The 21,772-nt window shown below is 35.3% G+C and overlaps 1 protein-coding gene across 1 annotated transcript; it reads left to right on the top strand.

Annotated features, from left to right (window-relative positions):
• The first annotated feature begins 14,766 nt into the window (after window positions 1-14,766).
• LOC127129566 (uncharacterized) lies at window positions 14,767-15,837 on the top strand. Its single transcript, XM_051058722.1, has 2 exons — window positions 14,767-15,207; window positions 15,262-15,837. The coding sequence occupies exons 1-2, from the start codon at window positions 14,767-14,769 to the stop codon at window positions 15,835-15,837; spliced, it is 1,017 nt and encodes a 338-aa protein (XP_050914679.1).
• The last annotated feature ends 5,935 nt before the right edge of the window (window positions 15,838-21,772 follow it).

The following is a 21,772-nucleotide window of genomic DNA, read 5'->3' as shown; positions in this document are numbered from 1 at the left end:
TTTTTTTATAGCTTTTTTAGGTCCTCTAATGTCTTGATCACCCTCTATCTATTTCATTTTTCTTAGTATAGGTGTTACACCAACTTTTTTTATAAGTGATAGTTTTTTTCTACAACTAGTTTTTGGTCTACGGGATCGATTAATCTTGTTCGGAGGTTAGTTTTGACATTAAGTGGTTACAGCCTGTTGTGGGGGGATTAAGACCGCGGATTAAACCGTCAGTCTCTATATTAAATCTAGTGCCAATTACTTTTGAAAACATAGTGGAAGTATTTTTTTTAGGAATATTTTCAGAATGAAAATAAGTTGTTTTCTTAGAAAATTCTGTAGATGTATTTTCAGAAAACATGCTGAAAATGAAAAAAAGTAGTTTTCTTTATGGAAATGTAGTCTGAAGTTTTGAAATTCTGTGGATGCGATTGTACTTGTAATTTGAAGTTTTGTGAAAGTGCGAAGATGAATGAGAGAAAAATCACATTCAAATAACTTGAATGCAGCAAACATTTATTTCTTGATAATTTAAAAAAAAAAAATATTTGTATAAACCAAATAACTTTTAATGTTGTGTTGGATACATGATACAAAAGTAATAAGATAAGATTATAAATGATAATATTAGAGAGTGTTGAGATAACATCTATAGTAGAAAAAATGGTGGAAACTAAGTTTAGGTGGTTTGAGCATAGAGAGAAGACAGAGTAGATCAAATGAAGAAGAGTCAAATAACTAACGGTAGAAAAAGATAAAAAAAACTATAAGAGAGATTATTAAGAAATATATCAAGATTAATAAGTTGGATAAAAACACGGTCTTTGACAAAATATTATGACTTGATTTGATTTAGCTTGCGATTTTCGACTCAAACATATCCGGCATCGGTGAAAATGTGAGATAAATATATAGGCTAAACACAGGTAGCTAAACCATGTTTTCGACGCCAAGACCACAATGATTCGATAGTAAACAAGTTGATTCTCGGCCGAAGAAGTTAGAGGACCTGAAGATGTTTTTTTGACATAAGTAATGATTTTGCAGCAGTTCAAGAACTGAAGACACGTGAAAGCAAAGCAGATGATAAAAGCCTACGTAATAGTGTACGTGTCGAATGTTGGAGAGTTAACCTTTGTTGACGGTTATCGATGTACATAGTATATAAGCAGTTTCCGTCTATGTGAAGGGGGTTCACAATTTCATTTATGTTCTCTTTAAAATTCACACATTCAAGTCACAATGAAATAGAATTTGTGAGAAATCTATGAACTTGTGTCCATATTTTAATTCCAATATTTCGTATTCATTTAGTTTACATTAAGCAATTCTACATTTACCTTCTACATTATCATCATGTTTCTTTAAATTCAAACACTACACTTTTCAACACGGACATATTTTCTCAAACATCTCACATAAAATATCCTTAGGATTTTTTCGAGTTAACCTTTGTTGACGGTTATCGATGTACATAGTATATAAGCAGTTTCCGTCTATGTGAAGGGGGTTCACAATTTCATTTATGTTCTCTTTAAAATTCACACATTCAAGTCACAATGAAATAGAATTTGTGAGAAATCTATGAACTTGTGTCCATATTTTAATTCCAATATTTCGTATTCATTTAGTTTACATTAAGCAATTCTACATTTACCTTCTACATTATCATCATGTTTCTTTAAATTCAAACACTACACTTTTCAACACGGACATATTTTCTCAAACATCTCACATAAAATATCCTTAGGATTTTTTCGAGTTTAATCCTTTAACTGGACAAAAACTTGTGATTTGTTTAGTAAAAACACCAGTAAACAAATTGACATGCCCAGTGGGATCCTTTGTGCGAATTCATTTTTTGCAGAAAGTATATGTGCTTTTATGTTGTTTCATTCTTCACACATTTAAATGTTGTCAATTGCTTAGTGTTTATGCGTCTGAGGAGTGATAAATTTATTAGTATGTCTAGAATGTCAGGAAACTCATCTCCTCAAGGGGTTCCTCCTCCCTAGAATAATGTTCCAAATGTAGAATAATAACTAATCGGAACAATAGTTGATAGTTGATGGTACAAGCACTTCAACAACTGTTGGAGTAACTGCTCCTATTATGAGTTCGACATTGGGTTCGACTGCAACACCAGAAACGTTGATACCATCACCAACTGGTTTTCCCATTAATCCAGTGGTTACACAAACCACTGTAGGAGGTTTTAGGCCTCAATTTCTTTTGACTTTTACAGTTCCTTTTGCTGGTAGGGAGTATCCATATGGCATGTCAACTGCAATGATGGCAGACTTGCAAATGAACACGTCGATGTACGCAGATAATGCAATGATCGTTGCCTTTCCTTTCAATCCATACTTGACATTAGGGTCTGCCATAAATAGCCTTAGGCGAGAGGGATGATCCCAGGAAGGGTTGGGATACATCCCTCAGGCTATCCCACCTTTAACTAACAATTCTCCGATGGATGTAAGGAAACATATGGATGATAGTAATCATGCCATGGTTAGTATGCTTACTCAACAAATTGGAACAATGTTCAATCCTTTGATTCAAAATACTAATTCTAGTTACCAACAATTGGCACATTAAATGAGTTGAATTGATGACTTCTTTGGTGTTCCCCCAATACCCATTCATCCAGTTCCAAATAACCAAATGCAACAACAAGTTGCGCCCTAACCAGTCGAACAACCTAGACCCAGATTAGTCAAAAACGTGGTGTTAGTAATCATAAACGATGATGCAGACCAAGTAGTTAGGAGAGTCCAACAAAACAATTTTGGGGGAAAACTAATATAACCAATATGGTTGAACAAGTCCAACTCTAAATGGTCTTAATATTGGTCTTCATAGGCCAAATTTTGTTTCTCCACCATCTAAATATATTTTTCAAATCGAACTTCCCAGGGGTTGGAAAATCCCTAAGTTTACTAAATTCACATGCGACGCCAGTGAGTCTATTGTCCAGCACATCACTCAATATCAGACAAAGGATAGTGATATGGCTAATAACGAAAATTTAAAGATGAAATACTTTCCTAATTCTATGACTAAGAATTCCTTCACATGGTTTACTACTATTTCTGCAAATTCCATCCATAATTGGAATTAACTAGAGAATGTTCCATGAGTAGTTTTATATGGGGCAAACAAAAATTATCCTGAAAGAACTTATCGGTATGAAACAAAAATCGTCTAAACCAATAAATGATGACCTCAGTAGGTTTAGATTGATGCATTCAAGGTGCTTTACTTAAGTGCCTAAACATGAGTTAGTCAAAACGGCTACAAGGGGTTTAGATTATTCCTTTAAGAAGAAATTAGATACCCAATACCTAAGGGATATGACCCAGTTAGCAGATAGGGGTCGACAAGTCGAACACCTGAAGCAAGAAAAGGCTAAATTAGAAAAGGCTACAACAAATCGACACCATAGAAAAGAAAAGATTGCATATGTATAGGGTGATGAATTGTTTTTTATTTTGAAGTTAGTGAAACGAGTTAACTAAGGTCAAGATTTGATGTTGCAATGTTAGAAATCAGTTGAGAAATATTTTGGATAATATCAATGAAATGGCAGCCAATTACATTGCAACTGTTATGGACCTTTGGTAGCTTGAATAATGTCAATGAAAGTGAGTTAATTCACACTGAAACTTTGCCTTGAAATGTGAAACTATTAGGAGTAAGACAAAAATTGAATGTTAAATGGATTTTGTTTGAACTGGTTTTGTTAGGTTATGTTGATTACATGAATGCATGGATGTTGGATATGTATGTATGGTAGTGAATAATAGTTTGAATTAAAGAGTTAGTTGGTATGATATGTATCCTCATTGTTAGAATGAAAAGAAAGTGAGCTAAAAAATGTTTGTTGATTTTGAATATTAACTATGTGTGAATGTTAATGGATTATGGCATCATGTGTATGTTTACTTACTACAGGTAACTATGGTGACTTGGCATGGTGGTGGCAAGGCTTGATCAAGGCATGACATGGGTTCAAGGTGTGAATCATGAAGAGGCCTATGACATGAAGAGATATTGAATGGCTTGTAAATGAAGGAACAAGTAGGATATGGTTTAGGTTTAGGTGGTTGACTTTGGTCAACTGTTTGATAAAAAAGTCAACAATTGAACAAAAATGTCAACTGTAGGTCAAAAGATGTAATCTTGTGTAGAATTTTGTAATTTTTTTTGACTTTGTAATGAAACAGATGCTTTTGATAATGAAATGGCCTTTTGAATTGGACCTTGAAATATGATGACAACTTGTTACTTAAGCAAGTGTATACTTTCCCTCCAAAATTCAAAAATTGAAAATATGAGCTTCTTGAATATGAACTTGATCTTGAATGAAATTGAATATTAATTTGCTTCTGACCACCCGAATGAAATACCATGCCAACAACAATCAATGGTGATTACTGAGTAAGATTTCAAATGAAAATGGTCAATAAAAGTCAACCCAAATGGTTGACTTTAATTGATTAGAATCAAGACTTGTAAATGAACCTCAAATCTCAATGCCATGATATAACTAATATGATCAGAAATCCAAAACCAAGGACTAGTGTCCCATTGAAAATAGATCCAAGACCAACCATAAATTTGTTGTGCCCATAGCCAAAATGTCAAGATGAAACACAATGACCATAAGCTTGCAAATCATAACTTAATGCCTTTTATCTTAAATAGCAAGAAACCTTTGAATCAATGATGTTATTTTGAAAAACACGATTGGAAATGAATGTATTATAATGGATGGTTAGGGTATGTGAATATGCAAATGAAATTATCCATAGGCTATATGAAATGAAAGAAAGTAGGTAATATTTTGGGGTATGACAATTGTGTGAAGAACTGGCTTCTGACTTCTTCTGACGTATCTTTGGCTGGTTGTTTTTGACACTGGTATTTAACAAATTAAGCACAATAACTTTGTCAAATCTGGCTTGAGGGTTGCAAATCTTATATGTTAGTTTTTTAGGGACTTCATGCCTCTTGCCTATTGCAATGATCAAGTAGAGAAAATACATTATTGTATATTTATTCTTTGCATAATCATGCATTTCTTGACAAATGATTTTAGCAATGTTGATGGGGGAGAAAGCGATGATACAATGGAGCAATATTAATTTCCTTTGCTGACTGTTTCATTATGGGATGTTGGCATTATATAGTGCTTCATAAATTGGTATTATACATTTAGAATGAACTTCAAATCCATGTGTAGTACAATCTTCTCAGCAGATTTGACACTCTCTAGCCAAGTCGTTTCAGGGAGGCAAATGGATTATTTGATCATGTCCATGCCAAAATCATCAACCTTTTTGAGAAGTGATTGATAAGATTCTTCATCACTCTTCAGTCCTAGTACCATGTTATTTTTGTCCGTTTTGAATATTGGACCATTTTTCCTCTCACCAACACTTCTAATTTCTTTTGAGGGGTGTTGAGTAGTTTAGAGTAAAACTCTTTTTTAGTCTGAGTGTTGTAAGGAAGAGGATGTTTGTAAAATATTTTCTAATTTTGACCGGTTATGATGCTCCCGATCTCATTAGTAAGACCAAGGTCTTCAACTTCTATGTGAAAGATGAACAATAACTTAGATTACCTTCTCTAAACATCCCTATTCACAAAGGTTTCATTATTAGAGGAATCAGAATCAGAGTATACCATATAGGGGGTGGAATTCTTTCGTGCACAAGTTTTGATCCTTTTTCTTGTAGAGATGGGCACCATTGGTGAAATTTTGGAAGGTTCTATTAATGAGGTTAGGGATGGTTAAGCCTTTGAGGGAAATTTTTATTTTTATAAGAGAGAAAGATTTAGGGTATTTTTCTTTCAAGGGAGAAATGAGGATTTCAAAAATGTGGACACGATTATGTAATGACATGTGAGAAGGAGAGTGTAGATTCTGAATTTTGAATTTTTGATAGAGACAAAAATAATCATTGGGTAATTACTGCCATGGTAACTGAGGGAATGGTTATAAATTCCATGTGTTATGATGGGAAAAAAATCTATCATTACACAATTTTGGTATGGCGCGTCATTCTCATGTACATAACTCCTTAGGTTTTGTCTACTATTACATGTTATCTCTTATCTTTTCAACTTTCTTTTTCATCTCCTTTTACTCAGCCTCTGTTTTTTATAAATTCACATGTCTTTCTCATTATCATGCCTGAACTTATCACACACCCTTGACATGTCAAAGTCAGGACAAAAGACTTCAGAAGTCTTCAGCAACTCAAGAAAATTAATTTCAACCTATCATAAAAAAATGCAAACAACTGCATTATTTTTGGATGCCTCTTAGTAGCACTATTTTTTAAGTCTTGTAGCCTGACATTAACCAAAATGATTAATCATTCATAGAAATGGATGCCCTTGTGTTACTTAAAGGCTCACCATGGTAGGTTTTCACTCTTTGACCATTCACTTTGAACTTATCCTCTATTTGTTCGTTCATAAGGTATACAACCCCATAAGAATAATTGTTTATCGGCTAAAAGGGGTATTACCATCTAGATTTTAACTTATCAAGGAAGAGTTTCAATCTTGATTTAAACAAGAGTACCTTTTGTCCTTCTACCAATTCCCTTTTCTGACATTTCCTTTCATGCCATTTTTTTGTCTTTTCCTTGTAGAGATTAGCATTCTCATAAGAAAACATTTTATGCTCTTCTAGTTCATTAAGTTGAAACATTATTGCTTGTCTAGTAGCTTGTAAGTTGAATCTCATTTTCTTAACAACCCAAAAGGTATTGTGTTACAATTTATTGGGTAGGTGGCAAGTTTTTCCATAGACAAGTCTATATGGAGACATTCCTAAAGGTCCTTTGAAAGGATTCTTCCTATTAGACAATTTGGCTTGTCCACTACTTTGGGGATGGTAGGCTGTAGAAACTTTGTGTTTAACCCATATTTATTCATCAAATCTTCAAAACATTTATTACAAAAGTGGGTTCTCTCATCACTAATGATGGCTCAAGGTGTGCCGTATCTAGAAAAGATAGTTTCGATAAAAACTTTGGTCATAACCTTAGTATCATTAGTGGGAGTTGCTATTGCCTCTATCTACTTAGATGCATAATCAACAATCACAAGGATGTATAGATTTCCAAAGGATTGGAGAAATGGTCCCATAAATTCAATGCCCCAAACATCAAACAAATCAATTTCCAAATTATTAGTAAGTCATATTTCTTGTTTCATGGAAACATTCCCTATCCTTTGACATCTATCACATGTTTTCATAAATTCATTAGTGTTCTTGAATAAAGAGGGTCAGAAATAACCTAATCGTAAGACGTTAGTTTCGGTTTTGGTTCCTCCAAAGGGTCCATTATAGGGTGAATTGTGGCACGCTGATAAGATCTGGCGCTCCTCTGGGTAATCCACACATCTTCTCAAAAGTTGATATCCATGTTTCTTGTGCATGACTGGTTCATCCCAATAATAGTTCTTTGAATCAAAGAAAAACATTTTCCTTTGTTGAGAGTTGAATTCTAGGGACAGATATCTACTTACCAAATAATTTACAATGTCTGAATACCAAGGTGTCATGACAGAGGTCATTAGAAGTAGTTTTTCATCGAGAAATTATTCCCTGATATTCTCTCTATCGCATCTCTGGTCATCACCTGGTAATCTTGAAAAATGACCAGCTACCAAGATATCTACTCCTTTTTTGTCTCTGATTTCTAAGCCAAACTCTTGTAGTATTAACACATGTCTAATCAATCTTGGCTTTACATCCTTCTTGGCAATGAGATATTTGATTGTTGCATGGAAAGTGTAGACTACAACTTTAGTGGCCACCAAGTAAGATATAAACTTGTCAAATGCAAAGACAACTGCAAGCATCTCATTTTCAGTGGTTATGTTGGTGTAAGCCCTAGAGGCCAATACTTTTCGTACTTGTATCGAATTATTTATTAATAATAAAAGGCATTTTCTTTATTATGGTTGTTTAATAAAGTCCCTGGAATAGATAGTCCGTTTAATGTATTAAGTGTGACTTAATCATGAGAACACATTAAACATAAGGACACTATTCTTAAAGTATCCGTAGTCGAGCTTTAGTGTGAAGTGGGATAACATTAAAGCATTAAGACTATTATGTTTGTAGACTGATGATCACATCTCATGGATCATGGATAAAGAGTTATCAAGTCTTAAACATAGGTATGAATATTAGGAGTAATATTTATACCGGATTGACCCGCTATGAGAATACTATATAGAAAGTTATGCAAAGTGTCATAAGTTATTCTCATGGTGATAATTGTGTATACCACTCTTCGACCTGAAACCACTATGGACCCTAGATGTAGAGTCGAGTGCTTTATTGTTGATCAAACGTTGTCCGTAACTGGATAACCATAAAGACAGTTGATGGGTACTCCACGAAGCATGCTGAGGGACATGAGTGACCTAGATGGAATTTTCCCATCCTGCATAACAGGATAAATGTCTATGGGCCCAATATTGAACTGGACAAGGATGACACGGTCTATGCCTTGTGTTCAATATAGACATAAGGGCAAAAGGGTAATTATACACATAAGTATTATCACAGAAGGAATTGTCAGATCACTTGACATTTTTGTATCTTGGGTAGCAGTGATGTGTTGCTAGATACCGCTCACTGTTTATTATGTTAAATACATGATTTAATATAATTGCCAATGTCACGAAAACCTACAGGGTCACACACAAAGGACGGATTGATGAGAGATAGAGTAACTAAGGAATACCGTAAGGTACGGTGCCCTTAAGTGAATTATAGAACATCGTAAGGTACGATATACTTGAGTAGAATACGAAATATGGTAAAGTACCATGGGCTTAAGTGATTTTGGGCATATTATAAGATATGGGCCAAAATACACTTAAGTGGGCTTTTTAGCTTGAAGCCCACACAAGTGGTTCTATAAATAGAACCCTTGTGCAGAAGCATTCATTGCGGTTGCATTCTTTTCGTTTTCACTCTCTCTCTCTCACTCACTCAAAGCCTTCATTCGTACTAGCTAGCACTGAGATTGAAGGAACCCGTTCGTGTGGACTGAGTAGAGACGTTGTCATCGTTCAACGTTCGTGATCGCTCTGTGGATCTGCATCAAAGGTTTTGATTATCACAAGAGATCTGCACCAAAGGTTTCAGTCGTCACAAGAGGTAAATATTCTATCACTGATCATGACCATTCGTAAGGATCTCTAAAGGAGAAAATTTTAATTTCCGCTGCGTTTTGGACCGCAATTCTCCTTCATAATCAATCTTGGCTTTACATCCTTCTTGGCAATGAGATATTTGATTGTTGCATGGAAAGTGTAGACTACAACTTTAGTGGCCACCAAGTAAGATATAAACTTGTCAAATGCAAAGACAACTGCAAGCATCTCATTTTCAGTGGTTATGTAATTAATGAGCTTCTATCAATGTCTTGCTAGCATAATAAATGGTTTGGAACACCTTATCATGGCTTTTCCCAAGAAATCATACAATGAAAAAGTCATTTGAATCACATATGAGTTCAAATGGCTTGGTCTAATAAGGTGCTTTAACAATCGGTGCAGATGTCAAATACTTGAAAGCTTGTTCACACTCATCACTGAAGACATATGGCACATCATGTTTCTACAACAGACATAGAGGTTTTGTAATTTAAAAAAAACTCTTTATGAACTTCCTATAAAGTACAACATGAACAAGAAAGCTTCTTATGCCCTTGATGTTGGAAGGTGGAGGTAACTTTTCAATGACTTCAATCTTTGCTTGATCTACCTATAATCCAACCTTAGAAATTATGTGCTCTAAGACTATTTCTTCATTGACCATGAAATGACACTTCTCCCAATTTAACACCAAATTTCTCTCTTCACATCTTGTTAGCGCCAACTCCAAGTTGTCCAAGCATCTTTGAAATGATTCTCCAAAAACTGAAAAATCATCCAAAACATTTCAATGGAGCTTTTTATGAGATTGGAGAAGATGACCATCATACATCTTTGTAATGTTGTTGGAGCATTACACAATTCAAATGGGATCCTTCTAAATTCAAAGATTTCATAGGGACATGTGAATGTTATATTCTCTTCGTATTTAAGGGCTATTGAAATCTGATTTAGCCTGAATACCCATCAAGGAAACAATAAAACTCCTTTCGAGCTAGGATATAAAGCATTTGATCAATAAATGGAAGAGGAAAACCGTCCTTCCTTGCAGCCTTGTTTAACTTTCTATAATCCATACATATTCTACAACTTATGACCACTCTTAAAGGAATTAACTCATTTATTTCATTCTCAATCACATCCATGCCATCTCTCTTTGAGACCTATTGAATAGGAATAACCCACACATTATCAGAGATAGGGTAGATAGTTCCTGCATCTAATCACTTAATAATCTCCTTTTTCACCACAATTTTATTGATAGGATTCAATTTTCTTTGGCTCTATAGATTATTCTTGGAATTTTCTTCCAATAGTATTCTATGCATGGAAAATATATGATTGATCCTCTTTATGACATATACTTGCCAAGCAATAACATTCTTGTGCTTTTTAGAAGTTATAGAAGTTGACATCTTTCCTCATCAGACTGATCAATAGAAATGATCCCTGGCAACTTTTGTCCTGCCTCTAGGTAGGCATATTGCAAGTGAGAAAGGAGTTGCTTAAGTTCTAGTTCAAGGGGTTTCTTTATGGATGGAACATTGTGTTCTACCAACTTAGTTGTTATCTTAAGGGTTTCAAAGTGTTCCAATATGTCCTCAATTGAGAGAAGAGGTCCACTTATGATACCTTATCTTACCAATGCATTCTTGTCTTCTTCACCCAACTCTTGCTCCAACTCATCCTTACTTTTAATGATCTGCTTGTGAACAAGGGAATCCCAACTAGATATTAGTGAGAAATCAACTACATCTTACTCAGGGTATTTTAATGTATTGAGGACATTGAACACCACATGTTGCCCATTAACCCTCATAGACATTTCTCCCATTTCAACCTCTATTAAGGTTCTTCCTGTTGCAATAAATGGCCTTCCCAAAAGAATGAGAGTGTCTTCATTAGAGCCATAATCCATTATTATAAAGTGAATTGGAAATGAAAACTTGTCAACCCTCACTAGCAACTACTACAAAAAAAAACATGTAGCCTCAGATGCAATGTTGATTTAACCTCGATAGAGGCGAGGTAACAAAGGGCATCATGAAAATCCAATTTATCCCTTAGTTTAATAATAACTAAGTGGTTAGTTGAAATGGTCATGGGTTCGATCTCCAACAATAGTTTTTTTTACATTTTCCAAACTAGCACCATATTCCTCTCAGTTTAATAACAAAACCGAGGGGAAATATATGTATTTTTTTAATACTCATTACGTTGTTTATGCAAAATATTAATAAATTAATTTGTTTATAAACTATATTGTTTACACATAATATTACATTGTTTACACAAAATATTACACTTGTTCTTCACCGTCATCGTTTTTAGTGAAGAATAAATGTTGGATATCTTGGAGAATAGGAAATGTTGGGGATCCTCGTTTCATTGATCTTGAGCAAGAACAAATGTTGGATGCAGAATATTTTCTATGGCTTTTGCATTCATTTGTTTATCATATAAAACAAAAAAATGTTAGATAAATAAAATAAATATTTAGTTATATGATTATTTAAGAACATAAACCTTGAATCCAAATAATTTTCTGCTCTTGTAATTCATCATTGATAACTTTTCCCAAACAAAATAAACACTTTTTAAAGTTTCAAATGTTTCATTGTAAAATTTTGATATTCAAAATGCTTTTATAATGAGGGTTTTAAGTTTCACGAGGATCATTAATAGCAGTGTCTTGGACGTTGATGCTAATTAAATAACGACAAAGAATTATTTAGGGATAGTGAAGAAACTGAATAAATACGCTTATATTTTACCCCGATTATTAATTAAAACCGAGGTAAAATGTGTGTTTATTTTTAGATAAAAAATACAAAAAAATATGTTCCAGCCTAAGCGTCCCATACCTCTCGATTTCAGTTAAAAGCCGAGGGGAAAAGCATTTTTTAAAAATATTATTACATTGTTTACACAGAATATTAAAATAAGTTATTTAAACAAATCAAGATTTTGACAATGGATTCTTGGAGAACAACATATCTTTTCAAATTTCTGATAAGTTATCTGTTCCAAATAAGAGCATTTTTTTTCTATACTTGCAATCCATTCCAGAGACATTTCATTATCTTGAACAAATATTTTTCAAGGAAAATGCTTTCACATGAAAGAGAACATGAAAGAGAAATGTATGATTGTGTTTAGGAGTAAATTTCTTAATATTGTCAACTGAGAAAAGCAATAAATTTCTCAATGTTTTCTTTAATTAACAACATAGGAAGGTTATTACAAAATTATAACAACAAAATCAATATCATTATGTGAGATAGATTGTAAGGGCAGAAAAAATGTTTTGTTTAAGATTGAAGAACATTGAAGATTTTTTTTTATCTTGCAACCCATCCCAAAGAATGATGCGTAAGACTTTGGAGCAGCTACTTATAAGTTAGGTTTAGGGTAAAATCTGATTAACGAGTGATGTTATAGTAAAATATGCTAATCTAATCCCTCAGTTATTAAATATAACCAAAAGAATAGATCATTAATTAAAAAAATGGTGCCACTTTTTAAGAAATAAAAATATAAACTGTTGTTGCTGGGAATCGAAGCATGTCCTGAATTATTTTTTCCATCGGTTATATTACGAAACCGAGAGATATATGATATTTATTTAAAAATAAAATAAAACATGACGCACATTGACATTTTACCTCGATTTTTGATTGGGTGAGGTGAAAGCTTTTTCATGAAATGTATTATTTGTAGTAATGAGCACATCTTCGATCTTTCCTTGAGGGTAACAAATTCTGTTGTCATCCAATTGAAGTGTGATGATTGTTGGCCTTACAACTTGATCAGTGCATTTTGATGCACATTCTTCTATAATTGTACTTGGGTGTTTATCTAGTTTATTTTACTTATTTTACTATTTTATTATGTTTTTAGATTTAAGTTCATGGTTGCCTTTAATCTATTTTCGTTTGCTATTTTCAGTTTTAGCAGTTATTTGATACCTGTCGACTGTTTAGATCATAACTTGAGCTACGAGATGCCGTTTTGCGCGTTCTAATATACGCTGGAAAGCTAAGAGAAAGGGCTACAACTTTCACGTTGAAGAAAAAAGCTGATTCGGAGTGCAAAAGTCTCAAATAATTCGTTGAAGTTTCGTACTTTAGGAAATAATTTCTTTTGGGCCATTTGTTGGGCCAAATTTAGGTTTTCCAGCCCAGTTTGAATTATAAGTGAAACCCTTATTCTGTTTAAAAGGGCAGCCGCGGTACTGTAGCAAACACACATTATTCACGATAATTTTTTGCTTTTGTGCGATCATGAAGAGGAACTAATCTCCTAGAGTCAATCTGCTGTAACCGAATTTCCAAGGCTTTGAGGTTTTTATTCTATCAATTTAATTTCGTTCTCTTTCAATTCTATTCTATGAAATTTTATTTGCTTAATCTGTATTTTATGGAATGATTTTGATTAAATTCGTATGATTGCATTCCTAACTATTAATCGCCGTTTTCGTCGCTTTGTCGTTAAATTGCGTTTGTAAATTGTGTTTGCTTAATTCACGATTGTATTTATCCGTTTGCTTAATTCGGAATATAGGAATATAAATCTGTCATATATCTATTGTGCTTGTCAATCGAATTTGAATCGAATAGAGATCGAAGTTGCTTAGGGAATTGGTAGGTAAAAACCAATGATTATCCGGAAATTGAAAAGAGTAGATTGACTTATTTTATAATCGCTTATTTTAATCACTTTTTTTGCTTTGTTTTCTAAATCGACCACTAAAACATAAACCCCCCCTTAAATCGATTTCATTGGGTTAAGAATAATACAAGAATCCTTGCGATACGATACTCGAGGTGTCGCTTCCCGTTTACTATATTTTATTACTCGTTTTTGACTCGTGTGCGATAGCGGATCAAATTGGCGCTATTGCCGGGGATTCTTGTAGATTTAAACCATTATTATAGTCTAACTATTATTATAGTCATAGGTGTTATGTTTTAACAGTTTTTTGCTCTAACTTTCTTGTGTTCGGGTGTTTTTGCGTTTTAGGATTAAAAAAAAATATGTTTTTTTAAAGAAAATTGTCTCAAATTATTCTGATTCTTTGCAGGTGAGGATCCGCATAAGCATCTTAAGGAAAATTTCAGGTTGTTTGCTCTACACCATTGAGACCTGAAGGAATCACCGAAGATCACATCAAGCTGAGAGCCTTCCCGTTTTCACTACAGGGTGCTACCAAGGATTGGTTATATTATCTTGAGTCGAATTCTATCACAAAATGATTTGAAGAGAGTCTTCCTAGAGAGATACTTTCCTGCCTCTAGGGTTGCATCAATCTGAAAAGAAATATGTGGTATTAGACAGGGAAATGAGTCATTGGCTGAGTATTGGGAGAGATTCAAACAATTAGTATCCAGTTGCCCTCAACATCAAATTACCGAAGAACTGCTTATTCAGTATTTCTATGAGGGATTGTTACCAATGGATAGAAACATTCTTGATGTTGCTAGTGGTGGAGCACTTGTCGATAAAACTCCAGTTGATGCTAAAGCCCTGATTGAGAACATGTCACTCAACTCTCAATAATTCACAACCATAAATAATTTTATGGTCCAAACAAAAGGTGTGAATGACATTCAGGTTTCCTCTTCCAATAAGGCTTTAGAAACCAGAATTGAAGAGCTTACTTCTTTAGTGAAACAAATGACAGTGAGTAAACCTCAAACAGCAAAGTTGTGTGGTATTTGTACTTCTACTGAACATCCTACTGACACATGTCTTATTCTTCAAGATGATTCGGTCACTCAGTTGCCTCAAGCATATGCAACTAACTTTTTCAACCAAAGCAACAATCATAGAGGGTACAACATTCCTGACTTGTCCACCAACAAATATCACTCCAATTGGAGGAACCATCCAAACCTTCGATATGGAAACCATCATCCCACCCAACAACAATTAGTCACACCCCTGCCACAGACCACTCCCCAAGTCTCCACCTCTGCATCTTCCGGACCTTCATTAGAGGATCTTGTCAAACAAATGGCTGTGAATAATCTCCAATTTCAGCAATGAACAGATTCCAGTATTCGGAATTTGCAGACACAGATTGGACAACTTGCCACTTCGATGAATGCCATGCAGCAAGCCCAAGGATCAAACCAACTTCCTGCCCAAACAATTGTGAATCCAAAAGGTCCTAATGCTAAGGTGAGTGCAATTTCGTTGAGACCCGGGAAGGTAACAAAACCATCCCTAGAAAAAAATGAAAAAATTCTTGAGGTAACACCTGAACCTTCTTCCGTTATGATAGAAACTGAACCCTCTGTTGTGGTAGAAACTGAAAAAGAAAAAGAGAAGGAGTATGTGCCACCAGTTCCCTTCCCACATGGAATACTGAAAAATAAAAGGACGGATGATGGAGACAATGAGAGAGAGATTTTAGATGTGTTCAGAAAAGTGGCGGTAAACATTTTGCTTCTTGATGTTATTAAGCAGGTTCCAAAGTATGCAAAATTTCTAAAAGACTTGTGCACAAGTAAGAAAAGGTTGAAGGGCAATGAGAGAGTAAATTTGGGACGAAACATTTCAGCCCTTATCCAGCCTAAACATTCACCTGAAAAAGCTACTGCTTCATCCCTCAATCAGGCCATACCCCAAAAGTGCAAGGACTCATGAACTTTTTATATTCCATGTACCATTGGGGATAGTAAATTCGACAATTGCATGCTTGATTTGGGAGCAGACATTAATGTTATGCCTACTTCGGTTTATAATAACCTTGATCTCGGTCCTTTACAACGTACAGGTTTAATCATTCAACTAGCGAACAGAAGTAATGCTCGCCCTATTGGAGTAGTGGAAGATGTTCTTGTTCAAGTTAATGACTTGATTTTTCCTACAGATTTCTACATTCTGGACATGTATGGAGAAACAAATTCAAGCAGATCGTCCATCATTTTAGGCAGACCATTCATGAAAATGGCGAAAACAAAAATTGATGTCGACGATGGAACCATGTCCATGGAATTTGGTGACATTGTCGCAAAATTTAACATTTTCGATGCCATGAAACATCCCTTGGAGGAGCATTCTGTTTTTCATATTGAATTGATCTTTGATTTTGTTGATGACACCTTTTCTGAATTGTTTTCACTTGATTTTCCATCTCTATCCGAGTTTGATGATGTTTATTCATGTGATGATTGTACTGACACTAACCTTTGTGTTGTTTGTGCTGAGATTGATGCTGCCTTGCAGGGTGATAGTATAAACGAAGTTGTTTATGTGGCTGAAGCTCTTGACATTCCGGCTGCCCCAAACATACCATCCATTGAACAACCACATGCTTTAGAGCCTAAACCATTTCCCTATGATTCATATGATTCAGCAAAGCTTCAATTTAAGCAGAAATATAAGAAGGGAGTTGGATGGACCTTGGCTGACACTCGTGATATTAGCTCATCCATATGTATGCATAGGATCTCACTTAAAGATGAAACAAAAGTAGTGAGGCAACCACGTAATCCTTTAATTCTTAATGTTGTGAAAAAGGAGATCACTTTCACATGCCAATTCAACAATTTTATTTATCTAAGATACTTTTTTGATCCTGGAATACAAGGCAAATGTCAATGGACACTACCCAAAGCTACTCCATGAGAACCTAACTTTGGAAGAAGAGACTGTAGAAGAGCTCTCTTTGGGAAAGACTGCTTATGCAATCACTTATCCGCCTTGACTCCTCGGGTGTGCTCTCTCCTTTCTCTCATTCTTATTTTATATTTATGCTCTTTCATTGAGGACAATGTATGTTTTAAGTGTGGGGGAGGGAACCATTTATTTGTTTTGTTTTTTTTGTTTTGTTTTCAGTTTTTCTCTGTTTTGGTTTTTGTTTGCTTTCTTAAAAAAAATTGCATGCTTTTTCCTTTGGTTTTTGAGTTACAATTATGAGTATTTTTCTTAGTTCTCTTGACTAAAGTCTTGTGGTGTGATGTGAAAAATTTGTTGTGCATTTTTAGTATGATAAGTAAGACTAAACTCTAAATTATACATCATTTGTGGTAGATCAATTAACCTTGTGAGATTTTGAGCCTTATATGGATAACATACAAAAATCCATCTCTTTCTTTCTTGTGTGATTAATCTCATGTCTGTTAGTCTCTAGAACTTGAATTGACTCTTATTGATGCTGTTGTTTATTTGTGCGCACTTATATGATAAAGGTAATTTTGTTTTTGTTTTTTTGTTTTTCTTAGCCAGTTAGCCAAAAATCCAACCTTGAAATAATTTCATCCCTTGTTTGAAACCCCCTTGAGCCTATTCTCCCTTTTTTGTTTAAAACTCATTACAAGTCGAGAAGTGAAAAACAATGTTATCACCCTATTCAAAGGGTTGAAAGAGTCTTGTTTGGAGTTGTGTGGGGTTGAATAATTATGTTTGTAATATTTCAGAAGTTGGCAGAAAAAGAAAAAAAATAGAAAAAGAAAATAGAGGAAGAAAAAAAAGGAATTATGTTTGTAATATTTCAATACATGTCAATACATACTCCTTCAAAAAAAATGAATATAAAGAGGAAGGAGAAGAGAAAACAATTTCTATAGAGTTGTTCAAGTGAATGAAATATTTTGTAAATTCAACTCCCGCAGTTTCTTTCAAGTCTCTTTTATCTCTTTGAATTTTAGCCTAGTACCCCTTAGGATTTATCTTACCCTTACCTTGGCCATGTTACAACCAAATAAAAGTCCTTTTGATCTTTGTGTGCATGTATTTTAACTGTGGATGTTAGAGTCCTTTCAAGCTTATGGTAGTACTAATTTTCATGTTATGCTTTGAGTGTAAACAGTTAATCTAAACACTTGAGAGTTAAGTGAATTATATCCTGTGAGGATCTTACTGCTGTTGATGTACTTTTTGGTAATCTGTTTTTCTATCTACTTTGAATGTCACAAAAAGTTACTTACTAACGCCATATTCTTGAAGCTTAGACTTAGAATTATGCTTATACCTTGTATCTTGAAAACTTTTGGAAGTGCATGCTTTGTTTTCTTTCCTTTTATTTTGAAATTGTAATTTTGCTTGGAGTGCAAAAGTTCAAGTGTGGGGGAATTTGATCAGTGCATTTTGATGCATATTCTTCTATAATTGTACTTGGGAACTTATCTAGTTTATTTTGCTTATTTTACTATTTTATTATGTTTTTAGATTTAAGTTCATGGTTGCCTTTAATCTATTTTCGTTTGTTATTTTCAGTTTTAGCGGTTATTTGATACCTGTCGACTGTTTAGATCATAACTTGAGCTACGAGATAGCGTTTTGCGCGTTCTAACATGCGCTGGAAAGCTAAGAGAAAGAAGGGCTACAACTTTCATGTTGAAGGAAAAAGCTGATTCGGAGTGAAGAAGTCTAAAATAACTCGTTGAAGTTTCGTACTTTAGAAAATAATTTCTTTTGGGCCATTTGTTGGGCCAAATTTAGGTTTTCAAGTCCAATTTGAATTATAAGTGAAACCCTTATTCTGTTTAAAAGGGCAGCCGTGGTACTGTAGCAAACACACATTATTTACGATAACTTTTTGCTTTTGTGCGATCATGAAGAGGAACTAATCTCCTAGAGTCAATCTGCTGTAACCGAATTTCCAAGGCTTTGAGGTTTTTATTCTAACAATTTAATTTCGTTCTTTTTCAATTCTATTATATGAAATTTCATTTACTTAATCTGTATTTTATGGAATGGTTTTGATTAAATTCGTATGATTGCATTCCTAACTATTAATCGCCGTTTTCGTCGCTTTGTCGTTAAATTGCGTTTGTAAATCATGTTTGCTTAATTCACGATTGTATTTATCCGTTTGCTTAATTAAGAACATAGGAATATAAATCTGTCATATATCTAGGTCGCTTGTTGTAATACCCCAAAATTTACCCTTCATTTTTTTTTCCAAAAAAAAAATAAAAAAATTAAATAAATAATTAAAATATAACAAATTATTTTGGACTTGGGTCTCCCTCATTCCAAGCCCACAAGTCCACGAAAATCAGCTATAAATATAAGAGTTTCAGTAGGGTTTCAGACACTTGGAAATTCCCTGAGAAATAGACTTGGAGTTCACGTGGAGTTTCAAACCTAGGAACTACTCTGCAGCAACCTTCGGGCAGCCCTGAGAAGTTCATTCCGCCTCGCGCAAACCCTAAACGTTACTTCGCCAATCCGGCCTTGCCTTCCAATTTTAATAGGTCTCTCATCAGGTATGCCTCTGTTCCTATTACTCTATGCCTCGGGTTGAATACTGAATATATGAGGTAACCTCAGGCTTGGCCCACAGGGTTATATTTGTGTATGAATATGTGATTTATGCCTTGACTGTTTAACAATTTCGTTTATGAGGTGAATGCCATAGGATCTGGAATCTTTAACATCGTGCAGGTACCAATGGGAAATCCAAATCCCGCAGGTGCTCGCTAGCCGCTTCGCTAGGCGAGCACGCAGCGAAGCTTCGCTAGGCGAAGCAGTCGCGAATGTGACAGTATCTGCTTTTATTCCGTTTTGTTCTAACCTGTTCTTTGTGTTGCCATGGCCTGGTTATCTTTTGATTTCATCCTGTTTGCCTAACCCCTTTTGTTGAGTTTTTGTGAGGGCTCACATATTCTCGCAGGGATACCCTCCGGAGGTTTATTCCGATTTCCCGTACTGATTGGTTTTCTTTGATGGCATCAGCTTGGGAGAATCTCAGGGTCGCTTATCCTTTAATTGCTGTAACTTCGGATCTTGATCCGTGTGGTATTTTACTTCTTCCCTTTTATTTCTACTGTTTCTTAGCTGGAAGACCTCGATAGGAGGCAATGTTTGAGCCCCTTGGTGGCATTTTTTCTATTTCAAGATATATGTTTTGTGTGATGTGATTGTTTCCCCATAGGATGCGAGGCTTCGCATAGTCTCCCGTTTGCATGCCAATTTAGGTAGCACTGTTCCTCCTCCTAGGACTTCCTCTTTGCATGCGCGTTCCTACAACGCAAACAAAACCTAAAACCCAAAGCAACACGTTTACTCCTTCTACTACAGGCGAGTAAGTCTCCAAAGGTCGAGCATCCGGTAGATTGCGTAGTAACGTTGTTCACCCCGTGACATAATCCATAACCCCGTAGTTAGTCGAACTACGGCTTGCTCTGATTCTCATTCCAGATGAGATACGTAGGCATAAGACGCGATGTCTTAGCGAGCACAATTACCCCCAACCCGTAGGTCAGCCGAGCTACGAAGACTCTGATTCTCATATTCAGATGAGATACGTATGCAGTGGATGCGACATCCGCGCGAGTCATTTCTCTTAACCTTTTTAGTAAATAGCACATTAGGCAAAACCACACCCTTTAAACAGAAACCGCATAAGTGGATCCCGTAGAGTACTACGGATGCGTAGGGGTGCTAATACCTTCCCTTCGCATAACCGACTCCCGAACCCAAGATTTGGTTGCGAGATCTTGTCTTTTTCTTTCCTATTTTCAGGTTTACTTCGAGCGTTTCCTTTCCCTCCTTTGGGATAAATAACGCACGGTGGCGACTCTCCTGTCTTTTTTTCTTCGCCGGTTGTTTTTTTTCGCACTGTATTTTTTCAGGTTGCGACAGCTGGCGACTCTGCTGGGGACTTTAGAAGTTGACCTCTTGCTGGTCCATTTTCCCTAAGCGAGTCCCTCCTAGCTTGTGTGTTTTCTTGTTTATTGAGTGTTCATTCTTTTGTGCAGTTACTTATTTGCCTAATTGCATTCATGTACATATGTTTGCTGTATCTGCTGCTGTTTGTTTGTTTGTTGGGATGGGGTGTTCTACGAGAGATAAGCCCATTACCCAGGCTTGAGTGTACACACAGGTTTTAGAGTGGATGTTCATGAGGCTTGCGTGGCATGTTGCTGCGTTAAGTCGTTCGTGAAGAACCACACCCAGACGAGGTTTCTCTTGGATATACTATGTCCCACGGATGTTCCGTAACGACATAATATTCCCCTAGAAATTGTCGACTCTGGTGACCATTTCCCGAGAACTCAGTCGAGGCTGTAGCACCTCAAATTTGCACCTATCATTGTACATACATTTTCATATTAGGTCATAGCATATCATGGTCCATTGCATAGCATTTGCATAATCCTCAGTTGCCTCAAGAGCAAGCAATCAAGAAATTAGGTCAAACTGATCAGGAGATCAGTCAACCAAGCAAGCAAGTGCATTTCTCAAGGAGCCAAGGCCTTAGGGTTTGTCCAACAAGTTCACATGACTTGGAGGTCTATTTGAAGTGTTCAAGTCAAGGGTTGAAGGCTCAAAGGTCATCAGCTTATGAGCAGACAGTCAGAAACCCTAAAAGTCAACTGTTGGTCAACTGTCCATTTAATCAGTGATTTGATGAATGGATTTGGTTTGTGAGGGATCATTCATGTCCAAATAGTCATCATATATCATGCCAAACACCATCATGGAAGAATTTGAAGCCAGATCAAAAGTTTCCAAAAATGGAAACTGGACCTGTAACTGAAACTTACCAAAAATGGAAAGTCTTGATCCTCAAAATTACATCATGATACAAGCTTCAAATGAATTTTTGCCCAACATGAAAGTTGAAGAT

The sequence above is a fragment of the Lathyrus oleraceus genome, chromosome 3 (genome assembly GCF_024323335.1).
Source record: "Lathyrus oleraceus cultivar Zhongwan6 chromosome 3, CAAS_Psat_ZW6_1.0, whole genome shotgun sequence".
NCBI lineage: Eukaryota > Viridiplantae > Streptophyta > Magnoliopsida > Fabales > Fabaceae > Lathyrus > Lathyrus oleraceus.
Note: the sequence above shows the minus strand (reverse complement) of the source record. Positions and strands in the feature narration are given on the sequence as shown.